The 16822-nt window shown below is 47.5% G+C and overlaps 1 protein-coding gene across 5 annotated transcripts in view; it reads right to left on the bottom strand.

Annotated features, from left to right (window-relative positions):
• LOC140741720 (plexin-A1-like) overlaps nt 1-16822 on the bottom strand; it is a 436373-nt gene that overhangs the window by 349553 nt on the left and 69998 nt on the right. For all 5 annotated transcript variants that reach the window (XM_073072023.1, XM_073072027.1, XM_073072026.1 and 2 more), the window contains one exon: nt 10890-12181. In XM_073072023.1, coding sequence (XP_072928124.1) covers nt 10890-12068 — 1179 coding nt within the window. In that variant the 5' untranslated portion in view covers nt 12069-12181. The remainder of the gene's footprint in view (nt 1-10889; nt 12182-16822) is intronic.

The raw sequence follows: 16822 nt of genomic DNA, 5'->3' as shown, positions 1-16822 counted from the left end.
CGCTGTCGACGTTTCGGGCCGAGACCCTTCGTCAGGACTGAGTGCTCTGACCACAGTGGGATACAACAGAAAGTCTAGCGGTACCGCACAGGAACAGGCCCTTCGGCCCACAATATCTGTGCTGGACACGATGATTCACAGGAGAGGAGAATCAGGGAAGATTTGATGCAGGAAAATGTAATTAAGCAAGGTTATAGATAAGTAAACACAAAGTTCACAGTCCTGACGAAGCATCTCGGCCCGAAACGTTGACTGCTCGTTTCCACGGATGCTGCCCGACCTGCTGAGTTCCTCCAGCGCTTTGTATGTGCTGTTATAGATAAGTAAAATGGGGCCTTCTCCCCTCAGCTTGAGGAGGGAGTTGAATGAAAGATCACAGGCTAAAGGTGAAAGATAAAACATTTAAGGGTCTTGAGGGGGAACTACTTCACTCAGAGGATGGTGTGAGTGTGGAACAAGCTGCCAGCACAAGTGGTAGGTGTGGGCTCAATTCAGAATCAGGTTTAATATCACTGGCATACGTCGTGAAATTTGTTGCTTTGCGGCAGCAATACAATGCAATGCATAATAAACGCGGTAAATTACAGTGGGTATATATATTTAAAAAGTTAAATCAAATAAATAGTGCAAGAAGTGGGGTAAGTATTGAGGTAGTGTTTGTGGGTTCAATGTCCATTCAGAAATCTGATGGCAGAGGGGAAGATGGCGTTCCTGAGTCGTTGAGTGCGCCTTCAGACTCCTGAACCTCCTCCTTGATGGTATCAATGAGAAGAGGGCATGTCCTGGTGTTCTGAGCAATTATAACATTTAAGAGAAGTTTGGATAAGTACATGGATGAGAGAGGTATGGAGGGTAATGGTTTGGGTGCCGGTAGGCGGGAAAAAGCAGACTGGGCTGCTGGAGATCAGACGGGCTGAAGGATCTGTTTTATGTGCTCTATGTCTCTGAATTTTCAAACTAATCACTTCTGCCTGCACATATCCGACCATTCTCCACACATTCATGTGCCCCTTGGATGCTGCCATCACATTCATCGCCACTACCACATTGAGAAGCCCATTTCCAGCACCCAGCGCTGCGGGAAAAAATTACTTGCCCACATAGAGTACAGCACATTACAGGCCCTTCGGCCCACAATGTTGTGCCGACCCTCAAACCCTTCATTTACAAACAGGAGAGATTCCTTTACTTGCTATTTTGAGGTGGCACTATGTTTTCCTTGAACCCTTTGCCCTCTCACATCAGAGGCAGGCCCTGTGGCACACTGGGATAAAGATTCTGACCGTCTACCCCAGGGGTGTCAAACTCATTTTAGGTCACGGGCTGGATTGAGCAAAATGCAGCTTCATGCGGGCCGGATCAGTCGGACGCGTGCGAACGCAGCTTTCGTTGCCTCCGTTTTTTCAGCCTGCTCTCACGTGTCTCAGTCTCTGCTATAACTACAAAGTGTTTCACTTTACAAATTCCATTTCTTATGAAGAAGACTGCCGAATAAACACTAAAAACCCTGAAAACCTGGTACCTGAATAAACTCAGCATTAGCCATATCATACGCCATAGGCGCTTCGATTACTGGGGCCAGCTTTAATAGTAATTAGATATTATCTCGCAGGCCAAAGATAATTCCACCGCGGGCCGGATTTGGCCCGCGGGCCTTGAGTTTGACATATATGGTCTACCCCATCTCTGCCCCTCATAACTTTATAAACCTCCGTCAGGTTTTCCTGGGCCACCGGCACTCCAGAGAAAACAATCCCAAGTTTACTCCGACCTCTGCTGCAGGCAGCGTCCCGATGAATCTCAACTTAGTAACACACACAAGATGCTGGAGGAACTCAAACAGCACCCATGGAAAGGAATAAACAGTCAATGCTTCAGTCTGAGAGCAGGCATGGAAAGCAAGCAAAACAAGGTGGGGAAAGGGGTGAAGTACAAACTAGAGGTGACTGATGAAACCAGGCGAGGGGGGGAGGGGAAAAGTAAGAAACTGGGAGGTTTTAGGCTGAAAATGAAGGAATGTGACAGGAGCGCAGAGTGGACCTTGGCAGAAAGGGAAGGAGGAGGGGCACCTGAGGGAGGCGAGGTAAAAGAGGGAAAGGCAGGGTAGGGGCGAAATCACCGGAGGTCAGAGGCACCGATGGTCACGCCATCAGCATCCCAGACGGAATATGAGTTGGTGCTGTTCCATCCCGAGGGTGGCCCCATCGCGATCGGAGAGGCGGCCATGGACCATCAGGTCGGAGTGAGAACGGGATGGTAAACCGAAAATGGGCCACCACCAGGAGCTCCTGCCTTTTCCTCCCATCTGCATCGGATCTCACCGGTACAAAGGAGGCCACACTGGGACTGAGACAAACACGCAGGTGACGCGTCGCCTGACCTGAACCCTCTCCAAAGCTCCACATCTTTCCCATGGCCAGAATGACACATGATAATGTAAGCACAAGATCCACTTCATCCTCGGCTATAAATATAATCCACTAAGAGGCCCAAATGCAAAGGATGTGAGGTCAGGAAACTCTGGAACGTAAGATAGTGCCTTTCCAGTGAGCTGGCGTTCAGATCTAAGAGCGAGAGAGTTCCCCCTGGTTCTTCCTCCTTATCCCCGGCAAACTCTCCCGCCTGCACCCGGCTCTGCCGATCATCGTGAGGCAACCAGACAGCCCCGCGGCCACAGAGAGAAATGGCAGCACAGTAGCACAGTGGTTCGTGCAACGCGTTACAGTACCAGCGACGCGGGTTCAATTCCCGTCACTGCCTGTAAGGAGTTTGTGTGTTCTCTCCGCGACCGGGTGGGTTTTCTGTATGTGCGGCAGTCCAAAGACGTAGTGGTTGGTAGGTTAAGTTATCCCGTGATTTGGCTAGGGTTAAATCCGGAGATTGCTGGGCAGTTCAAAGGGCCTACTCCCTGCTACATCTCGACAAATAAATGTATCAATATTAACGCACTAACGGGCAGCTCTGTCACATGTACATCTAAACATACAGTGAACAGCGCCATTTACGTCAACAGTCTGAGGGCTGTGCTGGGGGCCACACTTCCGCTGTCAACACAGCCTGTGCACAACCGACTAACCCTAACCCGTGTGGTTCTGGACTGCGGGATGAACGAGACTGAAGCACCGGGAGGAAAAGATGAAACCCGAGACCCAGCCACGGGAAGAACGTACAAACTCCGTCAAGCAGCAGAGAGAACTGAACCCCGATCGGTGATCGCTGGCATCATTACCCCCAAAGGAATTAGCTCCAATGAACACATGTACGGTGAAATGCGTCGCTTGCGTTGAGGATGTGCTGGGGGCAGCCCACGGGTGTGGGCGTGCTTCCTTTGCCAATACAGCATGCCCACAACTTGCTAAGCCTTAAGCCGTCTGGCTTTGGAATTTCGGAGGAAACCGGAGCACCTGGAGGAAACCCACACAGTCACAGGGAGAACGTACAAATTCCGTACAGACAGCAGCAGGAGTTGAATCCCGATCTCACCGCTGGCTGCTGAAAAGCGACTGCACTCTCCGCTACACTATCGTGGCCGTCAACCCCTTCAAGGAGACTGCGGTGGCAGGTTACACCCCCAGGGAGCCCAGCACCAAACACTTCAAAGTCCACTAATCCCCTCGCACACAACCCGCAGCTGAAATGCAGCATCACATGTGAAGACGCCGCATCATTACTGCGCCTGGCTCCAACTGTGTCAGTGTTTCAATAAACACCGTGAAACAACAAATACAGCTGTACACATCGCCTGGCAAAGCCATTACGGATGCATCAATAAATAATTAAGCTTCCAATTAGCTTGCTGATGGCAAAAGTCCTGGATTTTCCCAGCAAGCGATTTAGTCACGCTCCCTTACTGGAGAGAGTCACATGATTGGACGAGTGTGCCTTAAAATCACTTAAAGGGCTGGAGACAAACAAACCCAGATGCTGGAATTTGGCCTGACAGCAAAGTTCTGGAGGGACTCAGGGGGTCAGGCAGCATCTGTGGGGGATGGGGAGGTGAACGGACAGTCGGAGTTTAGGGTTGAGACCCTTTAACTGTTGTGAAGGACGGAGAGAACATAAGATCATAAGACTCTGTGATGTACTTTTCTATATATAGAAGTAGAATTAGGCCATTTGGCCCATCGAGTCTGCTCCACCATGGTAAATCAATTTCCCTCTCAGCCCCTATCTTCTGCCTTCTCCCCGTATCCCTTCATGCCCTGAATAATCAAGAATCTATCACCCTCTCCCTTCGATGACCTGGCCTCCACAGCTGCCCGTAGCAATGAATTCCAGAGATTCATCACCCTCTGGCTAAAGAAATCCCTCCTCACCTCTGAGAGGAGAGAAAGAAGGACGGCACAGTAGCGTAACGATGAAGAGTTTGTACGTTCACCCCGTGACCGCGCAATTTTCACCTGGGTGCTCTGGTTTTCCGCCAACGTCCCAAAGATGTACGGGGTCGCGAGCAAGAGCTGGCAGGTGATGAGAGGACCTAGCAGGTAAAGTGGAGCTAAAGCAAGATGGAGGATGGAGTGAGTGACAGGGACTGGGAGGTAATGAGTGGATCCAGGGTGAGGAGGAGTGACAGGCAGATTGGAGGAGGGGAGAATGACGTGGAGGTGATAGGTGGATCATGGAGTGAGGAGGAGGGGCTAGTAACAGGTGATAGGTGGAGGCAACAAGGGACTGAAGGTGAGGGAGTCTGACAGGAGAGAAAGGTGGAACATGAAGCCAAACATTGGAGGAGGGTGGGGGGCAAATGGGAGCAGTGGAGGGGGTGGGAACCCAGAGGGAGGAGTATGTAGGTGATGGGCCAAATGGGTAATCAGAAGGCAGCTTCAGGAAGAATACCTGTATCAAGGACGCTTGCCGCCAATGCCATTCCCTTTCCTAGAGACAAGAGCTCATCAGCCCAGACACCAGACCCAAGAACAGCTTCTTCCCCACGGCTGTTTCAGTCTTGAACCGACGACCTCTTTCACATCTCTTTCTTGACGGTGCTGCCACATAATCCAACTTCTAATTCCCCACTTCCATTACCGTCTCCTTTACATTTCGCTTTGCACCGTTCGGTCGGTTTACATCTGTCACTAATCCGATGTTGTATTTATAAAGTCACAGAGCACCACAGCCCAGAAACAGGCCATTTGGCCCATCTAGTACGTGCCAAACTGTTATTCTACCTAGTCCCATCGACCCACACCTGGACCACATCCCTCCATGCCCAATGCACCCATGTCATTATCCAAACTTCTCTTAAATATTGCAGTTGAAGCTGCATTCATACTTCCGCTGGCAGCTCGTTCCACGCTCCCACCCTCTGAGTGAAGAAATTCCCCCTCAGGTTCCCCCTCAATCAGCCTTTTCTTCCTTGGAGCGACGGAGGATGAGAGGTGACCTGATATAGGTGTATAAGATGATGAGAGGCATTGATCGTGTGGATAGTCAGAGGCTTTTCCCCAGGGCTGAAATGGCTAGCACGAGAGGGCACAGTTTTAAGGTGCTTGGAAGCTGGTACAGAGGGGATGTCAGGGGTAAGTTTTTTACTCAGCGAGTGGTGAGTGCGTGGAATGGGCTGCCGGCGGCAGTGGTGGAGACGGAAACGATAGGATCTTTTAAGAGACTCCTGGATGGATACATGGCGCTTAGAAAAATAGAGGGCTATGGGTAAGCCTAGATAATTTCTCAGGTAAGGACATGTTCGGCACAGCTTTGTGGGCCGAAGGGCCTGTAGTGTGCTGTAGGTTTTCTATGTTTCAATCATCATCACCATATATACCATTTCTTCTGTGGGCTCTAGGAAAAGCAAGAAATTCCATTGCACCCTATTGTATGTGACTGTAAGGACATCTTCAAAAGTTGATGCCTCAAGAAATGGCATCCATCCATAAGGGTCCCTCACAATCTGGGAATGCCCCCTCCTCACCGCTTAAGGCAGGAGGCATGGGAGCCTGAAGACCAACACAATGATTCAGGAACAGCTTCTTCCCTTCCACCATCAGATTTCTGAACAGACCAGAAACACTACCTCATTCTTCTTTTTCTTCGGAACAATTAATTTTTTGTCATTTATAGTAAGATTTTATTTTTTGCACGGTACTGCTGCCAGAAGGACAACTAATTTCACACTGTACAAGTCAGTGATAATAAAACTAATTAAATTGGGGATCGATCAAAAGTCCTGAATTAGGAGATTGCAGAAATGCCAATTGTATCAGGAGATGCAGCAGATTACAGATATAAGAGGAGGAGACTACAGAGAGATTCGAGAACTGGAATCAAAATGTGAAAATCAATTATTCCCCTCACTGTGTCGAAGGCCAAGAATCCCAACTAGGTTAATTAAGGCCAAAAATCCAATTGTTTTCTGTCTGTTTTTCTGTCATGTTTTGTATTCTCCATGGAAGATTCATGTCCAAAATACCAGTGGGGTTGAGATGGGGCCTCCATGCAAGATATCTGTCCGCCATCACGGCAGCACAGCGCTGGTTCTGTTAGTCTGGCCTGGTTCTGACTTGCTGCGTCACCCACTGGTACGGAGGCTTCAACGCATCGAATCGCAGGAGTTTGCAGACCCGGCCAGTTCCATCATGGGCACACCGATCCCCACCACCAAAAGCATCTTCAGGAGGTGGTGCCTCAAGAACGTGGCAGCCCTCACTGAGAATCCTTAGCATCCTAGACGTGCCCTCTCCTCATAACTATAGTCGAGGATGAGGTACAGGAGCCCACAGACCCACACTGATGAGCGGCATTATAGCGGACAGTTCAATCGGTTTACAGCGCGAGCCATCAGAATCGGAATCAGGTTTGAGATCACTGGTATATGTTGTCTTTGCAGCAGCAGTACAATGCAATACATAATGATAAAAATGTGATTTACAGTCAATATATTATATACACTAGTTAAATTAAATAACTAGTGCAAAAAACAGAAATAAAAAAGTAGTGAGGTAGTGTTCATGGGTTCAGTGTCCATTCAGAAATCGGATGGCAGAGGGGAAGAAGCTGTTCCTGAATTGTTGCGTGTGTGCCTTCAGACTTCTGTACCTCCTTCCTAACGGTAGCAAAGAGAACAAGGCATGACTGAGTTAATGGGCATCCTTGATAATGGATGCCGCCTTCTTGAGGCATTGCTCATTGAAGATGTCCTGGATACTATGGAGGCTGGTGCCCGTGATGGAGCTGACTGAGTTTACAACTCTCTGCCCCTTATTTTGATCCTGTGCAGTAGCCCCACCCCAAGACCAGACAGTGATGTGGCCAATTACAATGCTCTCCACGGTAGATCTGTAGAAATTTGCAAGAAACTCCGATCGGGTTTCATGTCCCAGCCACTGTCTGTAAGGAGTTTGTACTTCATCCCTGTGACTTTGAGTCTTTCCTCCAGTTTCCCCTCACATCGCAATCCTCAAATGCAAATGCACTTCACTGTTTCAATGCCTATGTGACAAATAAACTAATATCTCTTTATCTCTTTACTCAAAAGATGATTTAGGTACTTCCCATCTGCAATCTGATCTTTGCACTGTGCACGACCACTACCTCTTCATTCCGGTTTTTGTACTGTTTATTTATTTGTAACTTACACTAACTTTATGTCTTTGCTGCTGCAAACCGAATCTCTCATCATAAGTACCGGTAACCTGTTTCAGAACTAAGCATCTTTTGAAGATCACACACCTTCATCCTGATTGTCTCCTAAACACCATCAGTAAAACATCTCAAGCACGTTTTCTCATTGAAAAAACATTGACCATTCAACACAAAGGAGCTTCTGTCAGCTGCTGATGGACATTTTACCTGGAATGAAAGTAAAGCGCATCTAATAAAAAATACATTAGCATTTCATTAGTTCCTCTCGAGCCAGCAGCTTTTCACAGCAGGCCAACTTACGACCTTTCATATTTAATAGTTTTTCATTAAACAAGTCAGCCTGTGATACAAGGAGAAGAGAAAGCCAGATTAATTACTTCTCCCGAGGACTGATGTCATGTGTGTCAGGTTACACAGCAAGATCCAACAGAGTTAAGAAGGGAGGAATGTCCAAGATCTGAAGAGTCCCTCTCTTCTTCAAATGAGGATTTGGGCCACAGGCATTGGTATAGTACCACATGTGCCGAGATACAATGAAAAGCTTTTCTTCTGTAGCCCATCCATACACAGAGCGGCATGGTAACGTAGTGGTTAGCACAACACTTTACAGTACAGGTACCCGGGTTCAATTCCTGTCACTGCCTGTCAGGAGTTTGCACTTTGACCCTGTGACAGTGCAGGTTCCCTCCGGGTGCTCCGGTTTCCTCCCACGATCCAAAAAAATACCAGTTGGCAGGTTAATTGTCATTGTAAATTGTCCCGTGATTAGGCTGGGGTTAAAATCGGGAGTTGTTGGGTGGCCCGGCCGGAAGGGCCTGTCTACACTGTATCTCAATGAATAAATAAACACCATTCCACACACAGAACATAGAACAGTACATCCTGTCATGGGGTGAACAGACATGAACACAATATTCCAAGTGTGATCTAACCAAAGTTTATAAAATTTAAAGTTCAAATTTAAACGTTATTATCGAAATACATATATGTCACCATACATAACACTGAGATTCATCTTCTTGGTGGCCTACTCAACAAATCTAGAGAATAGTAACTTTAGCACAATCAGTGAAAGACCGCCTAACTACGGACTCAACCAGAGTACAGAAGACAACAAATTCTGCAAATGCAAAAAGAATTAATAATAATAAATAAATACGCAATAATTATTGAAATCATGAGATGAAGAGTTCTTGAAATTGAGTCCAAAGAAAACAGTTACAGATAGAGTGCATTGCAGGCAGAGGAGGTGGAAATCATAAACATGAGAAAGTCTTCAGATGCTGGAAATCCAGAGTACCACATACAGAATGCTGGACGAACTCAGTAAGTCAGGCAGCATTTATGGAAATGAATAAACTGTTCACTTTTTGGGCTGAGAGCCTCATTCAGGAGCGAGAAGGAAGGGGGAAGATGCCAGAATAAAAAGGTGGGGAAGGAGGCTAGCCAGAAAGTAATGGGTGAAGCCAGGTGGGTGGGAAAGGTCAAGGGTTGGAGGGGAAGGAATCTGGTCGGAGAGGAGATGGAGTGCAACATCCATAATGAGGTGGATAGGGAGATCAATTATTCACCTTTTAGCATACAAAGAGATCTAGTCAAGTGTTTAACCGCATCTCTCTAAACCGCTTCATAACGGTGTCATTTAAATGCAACACACACGAAATGCTGGTGAAGCGCAGCAGGCCAGGCAGCATCTATGGAGAAGGGTAAACAGTCGATGTTTCAGGCCAGAAAGAAAGAGGAGCAGGCAGAGTAAGAAGGTGTGGGAGGGAGGGGAGGAAGAAGTACAAGGTGGTAGGTGATAGTGAATCTAAGAGAGGGGGAGGGATGAAGTAAAGAGCTGGGAAGTTGAATGGTGAAAGAGATAAAGGGCTGGAGAAGGTGGAATCTGATAGGAGAGGAGAGAAGACCGTGGAAGAAAGTGAAGGGGTAGGAGCATCAGAAGGAGGTGATAGGAAGGTAAGGAGATAAGGACAAGAGAGGGAAACAGGAATGGGGAATGGTGATGGGGGTGGGGGTATCAATTTAAATGTTGTTATTGTACCTGTTACAACCATTTCCTCTGGCAGCTCATTCCATTTAACCACTGTTGTCCCTGAGGTCCTCTCTTTAACCTCTCCCCTTAAAACCATCCCCCTCTAGTTTTTAGTTTCTCTTCCCTAGGTGAAAAATGAAGTGTACTGCCTTTGTCTATGTCCTTCATTATGTTATACACATCTATAAGGTCATCCCTCAGTCTCCAGCGTTGCAAGAAATAAAGTCCTTGTCTGCCCAACCTCTTTCCAGAATTCCAATCCTTGAATCCCGGCAGCGTCCTCATAAATGATCTCCACATTCTTTCCAGCTTGATGTGGTCACATTGCATAATAGAAGGCCGTTCAGCCCATTGAATCTGTTGCCTCACAGGTATGTCCTACTCCAACTGATCTTTCCAGTAATCTTTTCTCATTTCTATTCATAGGAGAGTGTAGGCTCCAAGAGCACAGGCTCAGAATAGAGAGATGTCCCTTTAGAATGGAGATGAGGAGGCATTTCTTTAGCCAGCGGGTGGTGAATCTTTGGAATTCATTGCCACAGAGGGTAGTGGAGGCCAAGTCATTGGGTTTACTCAAGGCAGAGATTGATAAGCTCTTGATCGTTAAGGGTGTTAAAGGTTATGGGGGGGGGGGGGGGGAAGGCAGGAGAATCGGGTTTACAAAAAGATCAACGTGACAGATGAGGAGTAGAAAAAGGATAAATACAAGCAGGCTTTCTCCCTGAGGATGGCTGAGACAACAACTACAAGTCATGGGTTAAGGGTGAAAGGGGAACTTCGGCACTCAGGGGGCAGTGCGAGTGTGCAACGAGATGACAGTGGAAGTGGTGGATGCCAGTTCAATTGCAACAATGAGGAGAAGTTTGTATGGATGTCAACGGGAAGGGTATGGAGGGCTAAGTTGCAGGTGGGGGTTGATGGGACTAGGCAGGATAACAGCTTGGCACAGAATAGATAGGCTGAAGGGCCTGTTTATTTTCTGTATTTCTCTGTCACTTTGTTTTACCATTCAACCACAGACTCAGCTGGCTGAATGGCCTAATCTGATTTTCACATCTTATGGCCAATGTTGATTCCTCTAAGACTCCTGCTGTCCAACTTAACTACGGTCAACTTAATTGTGGCGAATTCAGATGAAGTTTTCCACTGTACCTCATTACATATAATAACTGAATCCACTGCTAGTCACCTACCTACCCAAGGCTTTACGGAATTTGGAGCAACCAGATGAAACCCACGCGGAATTTGGAAAGTAATCAAGTCTGGTACTCACGGAATTTATGCAGGCCAGTTCCTTGTTGAGTAGCCAGGGCAACGAGAGCTTCCCTTCTCCCCTGTAGCAGGACTGGATCCTGTCCTTAATCTTCTCCTTAATCTTCCTCAACGTGAACAGGCAGAGGGCAGACTCCTTGGGCGGCTTCATCCGGTTCTTCTGCCCCTGGGAGAAGACGGTGAAGAGGATGTCCTCCTTTTCAGAGATCTTCAGGGAGCGAGCCAGGTACTTGCCCGGTTTGGCCAGGTAGGCGTCCTGAATGAGCCGATACTCCACGCCATCCTTCAAGCAGCCAATGGGAAACTCGACATAGGAGTAGAACTTGGGGTCGCCCACGCACAGCCGGACGATCTTCGAGGTGAAGAACTGCTCACCGCTGGAATCCGGCGACGTTAGCTGGGTGTCAAGTTGAAGGGTCAGGTAGTAGACGAACTGCTCGCTGCTGAAGCTGTAGATGTAGTAGATATCAAAGGCCGGGAACTTGGACAGCGTGTCCGATGGGATCTTCAGCTGTGAGGAGACAAACTCATCCTGGTAGACAAAGCCAAACATCTCCGCGTTCTCCTCGTTAACCATCAGTTTCCGGCTGGAGAGGGTGGGGAAATACTCCGACTTGCCATCGATAGGGGTGCCAATGAAGAGTTTGTTGTTGGTGCTGTTGGGGCCGGAGATGATTACACCAGACATGGTGGCCGCCTCGCTAACGCTAGACAGGTAGTGCTCCTTCCGGTGGTGGGGCTCCCCCAACTTGAAGAGGTCATCCAGCCGCAGGAACTGGCAGATGCCCTGGAAGGTGCTCCCACAGGCGATGAGGCGGTTCTGGGCGTAGTCTATGAGCAGGAGCTTGTTGACGTTGCGGGTGAGGGCCAGCGGATGGGGGCAGGATTGCACGCTAGGCGGCGGGTAGCAGCGCACATTGTCCTCCACGGGACCCGTAACGTGGGAGCGCAGCAAGCTCAGGTTGCTCGCCAACTTATAGATCCTGTCCACGGCCCCCACGTAGACCACCCCCGTCCCCTGGTGGACCGCGAGGTGGGTCAGGCTGGTATCGGAGGCTCCGAAGGTCCTGAAAGGTGGGCGGGCCCCGGTCGCCGGGGCAACAAGGACCAGGTGGGATACCAGGTGGAAGGCCCACAGATAGCCAGCCCACCGCTCCGCCATCCCGCTCCCCGGCGCCATCTCTCTCTCTCCCGCCTCCTGCCGCCACTCGGACGTAGTAGACCCTGCGAGACCACTTGCTCGGGAAAGCCCCCTCGCCTATGTCATCCTCCCGGCTGGAGAGGTGGTGGACGCTGCAAGAGAAGGAGAACTTCATTAAAAGTGCTGCCCACGTGGAGTTTGTACGCCCTCCCACCACTACATCCCCTCCAGCACCCCTGAAGTAGGTCGATCAGTCAGTATAAACTACCTTCAGCGTTGGGCCGGCTGCTGGAGGGAGTGGGATGGATAATAACGAGTACGTGCGAGAGCGAATAAGGGGAGAAGTAGGCTTGATCCAAGTGCTGACATGGACTTGATGGGCCAAATAGCCCCCCATAGTACGAAAGTACAATAATATGAATATTAAGAAGGTCAGTTTCATGGAACTCGTTCCAAACCATCAATTTACCGGAGGAACCCCAATGGCTCATTGAGTCACACCGCACAGTACAGGCCCTTTGGCCCAACTGGTCCTTACAACCAAGATCCCCATCTTAACCAGCCTAATTTAAAGATTAGCTTTATTTGTCATACGCACATCGAAACACACGTTAGATCAATGCCCAAACACCATCTTCCCCTCATATTCTCACTGATTTACAGAATTGGGAAAGCTCTAGACCTCTGTATCTAATCAGTGATTTAGCCTCCACAGATTTCTCGGGGAGGCCAAAAGGAAATGATTGAGAGGCAAAGCATGCTCAATTAAACCACTGGCTTTCCTCTTGGGCAGGTGTTCCCAAATTGTTTTATTCCATGGAATCCTACCATTAACTGAGCTCAGGCTGGAAACCCCTGCTCTTGGGAAACACTTCTTGTACTGGTTGAGTTGGCCTGGTTTATATGTAAAATTCCCAGGATGGGATGGGGTGGGGGGGGGGGGGTATTGAAGGCTAGGCCCACAGCCTGCTGAAATGGGTAAGACTCATACTCCTTAGCCAAGCAAGGGCCATCTGAGATACGGGTACCTGTCCAATTAATATATGATGCTACCTGGTTTATCCAGGTCTTCAGTGGGGTAGGACCTGACGTTCTCTACATCCATTGGTGACTCCAATCCTACACCAACACAGGTGACCCTTCTGAAATGGGTGAACTATCTTCCCGGTCAGAGGACAAACAGCAATAATGCTCATGTCCAATTTTGATCAGATCCCAATGAATTAAATACATTGTTATAATTTTGGAGCACTTGTCCTGGGCCCAGCATAACATCTAAAATTTTCACAAACTTCTACAGATGTGTGGTGGAGAGCCTATTGACTACCTGCATCACGGCCTTGTACAGAAAGGAAAAGCCTACAAAAAGAGGTGGAAACAACACGGTCCACAGGTAATGTCCTCCCACCACTGAGCACATCTACAGGAAGCACTGTGACAGGAAAACTCCATCCATCGTCAGGGAATCCCACCAGTCAAGACCATGCTCTCTTTCTCACTGCTACCATCAGGAGAAGGTACAGGCACCTCAGGATTCACATGACCAGGTTCAGGAACAGTTATTACCTCTCAACAGTCAGGTGCTTGGACCAGAGGGGATAACCTCACTCACCCCATCATTTAACTGTTCTCACAACCAATGGACTCACTTTCAAGGACTCTTCATCTCATGCTCTCAATATTTATTGCTTATTTATTATTAATTGTTTCTTTTTGTATTTGTACAGTTTGCTGGCTTTTGCAGACAGGCTGAGCACCCAAGTTGATGCGGTCTTCCATCGATTCTATTATGGTAATTTATTCTAATATGAATTTATTGAGTATGCCCACAAGAAAATGAATCTGAGGATTGCATATAGCGACATACATATACTTCGATAATAAATTTACTTGGAATCTTAATTTAAGATGAGAGAATGCCAGTAGAAGATGTTTAAGGCACATTGGAGGGACCAGGGGTCAACTCCTTATTCCCCTCCACAGACCCTGCTGAGTTTCTATTATTTGTGTGTTGCTCAGACAGACAGTTATTGTGTTGAGCAGGACTGACTTGGGGTCTTGGGGTCATACATCAGGGATGATGTATGATCCTTCCTTCGAAACATATTCATCTCAAAAAGTATCCTTCCCCCCCCCCCCCACCCCCCAAACTACCATAAGGCACAGGAGCAGAATTAGGCCATTTGACCCATCAAGTCTACTCTACCGTTCCATCTTGGCTGATTTATTATCCCTCTCAACCCCATTCTCCTGCCTCCTCTCCATAACCTTTGATGCCCTGACTAATCACAAACGTATCAACCTCTACTTTAAATACACCTGTTGACTTGGCCTCCACAGCTGTCTGTGGCAATGAATTCCACGGATTCACCACAGTCTGGCTGGCTAAAGGAATTCCTCCTCATCTCTATTCTACTGCTGTTTGGCTTAATCTTCCCAATGGATGCATCAACTCTGTATATTGGAAACCTGATCGATAGAACAGCAAACTGCTGGACAGTTTTCCTTATTGTTGTCAAAGCCAATTATCCCACTTGGGCAACAGGCCAGAGACTGAGAGTCTGGGTCCTGTTACTGGGCAAAGATCAGGGATGATGTAAAAGCTTGTCCAGTCTAGTAGCCTCTTCACAGGAAGGATGTGGAAGCTTTGGAGAGAGTACGGAAGAGACTAGGCCATTGTGTCTAAAACATTGGAGCAGAATTAACTGCTTCAGCCCATCTTGTCTGCTCTGCCATTTGACCATGGCTATATTTATTAACCCTCTCAACTCCCTCTCCTGCCTGCTCCACGTAAACACCCTTACTCAGGTCTGCCACAATACTGCCTGGATTTGAAGGCATCCCTGGCAACACTCAGCTATTCCATTAATAAATTTTTTTAAATGAGATTTGCACCGAGATTTATTATAAATGGCATAAGGACAAGAGGGCAAATGACAAAAAGTCAGAGTGTAATTCCTTGAGAGGGAGATTCAACCAGCAGACTCTCGAAACAAAGGGGATAACTTCATTCAACTTCACCTGGCCCATCACTGAACTGTTCCCACAACCTGTGGATTCATGTTTTAAGGACTCTTTGTCTCTGCTCTCGATGCACATTGCTTATTTATTTATTTATTATCATCATTTCATTTTCCTGTTTGCATAGCTTGTCATCTTCTACAATGGTTGAAACCCCAGGTTGGGTGGTCTTTCAATCATTCTGTTGAGGTTACTATTCTATAGATTTACTGAGAATGCCCACAAGAAAATTAATCTCAGGATCGTATATACTGACGTACATGTACTTTGATAATAAAACACACTTTGGTAAAATGCTTGAATATGAGGTGGGGGGGTAGTTTGCAGGGATGTGGAGGAAATGAACGAAGACTTGTGACGAATTGAAAAGCACGCCTGTGTATTAAAAAGACACGCAACTGGACCTTAGCGAAGGGATTAAAGAAATATTTTTTGTCATAAGTACATAGAAACACACAGTGAAATGCACTGTTTGATTCAAACCAAATCAGTGAGGATTGTTCCGGGGGAAGCCCACAATTGTCACCATGCTGCCAGTGCTAACATAGCATGCTCACAACTCACTGACCCTAACCTGTCTGCCTATGGAAAGTGAGAGGAAACTGGAGCACCCGGAGGAAACCCAACCATCCTGGGGGGAGATGGTACAAACTCCTTAAAGACAAGAGCAGGTATTCAACCCCGATCCTGCAGCTGGCGCTGTTAAACCTTACACTAACTGCGACACTGTCGTGCTGCCCTCTGTCTGAGCCCCTGGCATGGCCTGTACCCTGCATACAGTGCAAAGCTGAAAGTTTAACCTGCTGTTTAGAACATAAAACATAGAAGAGAATCAAGCCCTTCGGCCCACAATGTAGTCCCAACTACAAAACTCTACCAAAATCTTGGGAAGGATGTCCAAGACCCAGTACTGTATATTGTCTTTCCTGTTACTAAATAACACTTAGTACTCACCATCATTATGCACCATACTGTATGACATGGGCGATCATGGCCTTGACTATGATCGTCCTTGGTAAATTTTTCTACAGGACTAGTTTGCCATTGCCTTCTTCTGGGCAGTGTCTTTACAAAATGGGTGACTCCCAGCCACCATCACTACTCTTCAGAGATTGTCTGCCTGGCGTCAGTGGTCACATAACCAGGACTTGTGATCTGCACCAGCTGCTCATACAACCATCAACCACCTGCTCCTGTGGCTTCACATGACCCTGATCGGGGGGCTAGGCAGGTGCTACACCTTGCCCAAGGGTGACCTGCAGGCTATCGGAGGGATGGAGCACCTTACACCTCCTTTGGTAGAGACGCATCTCCACCCCACCATCCTAACACGTAACACTACGAAGCTAATAAAAAGCTAAGTACTCTCAACTGTTTCTCAACCACCTTCCTATTTTAACTAACATACTGTGCCGTGCAGAATTCTTAGGTGTGTATATATATATATAGCTAGGCTGCTCAAGTCTTTTGCACAGTTCTGTAATTAAATAATCAAGCCCAATTAAACTCTCTTCTACCTGCACAATATCCATACCCTTCTATTCTCTGCACATTCGTGTGTCTGTCTAAGGACTTTGTGAGTGCCCCTCTCACATCTGCTTGGACAAGAAGCCGAATCAGGTTTATTTTCACTGACACGTGCCATGAGATTGTTGTTTTGCAGCAGCGGTTGAGTAAATAAAAATAAATACATGTGTACAAGTTAAGTCAGTAGTGCAAAAAGCAATCAGAAAGAGTGAGGTAGTGCTTATGCACTACTCAGAAATCTGATG

This window comes from Hemitrygon akajei, chromosome 19, assembly GCF_048418815.1.
Source record: "Hemitrygon akajei chromosome 19, sHemAka1.3, whole genome shotgun sequence".
In the NCBI taxonomy this organism is placed as follows: domain Eukaryota; kingdom Metazoa; phylum Chordata; class Chondrichthyes; order Myliobatiformes; family Dasyatidae; genus Hemitrygon; species Hemitrygon akajei.
The sequence above is the reverse complement of the archived record's forward strand: the minus strand, read 5'-3'. Positions and strand labels throughout refer to the sequence as shown.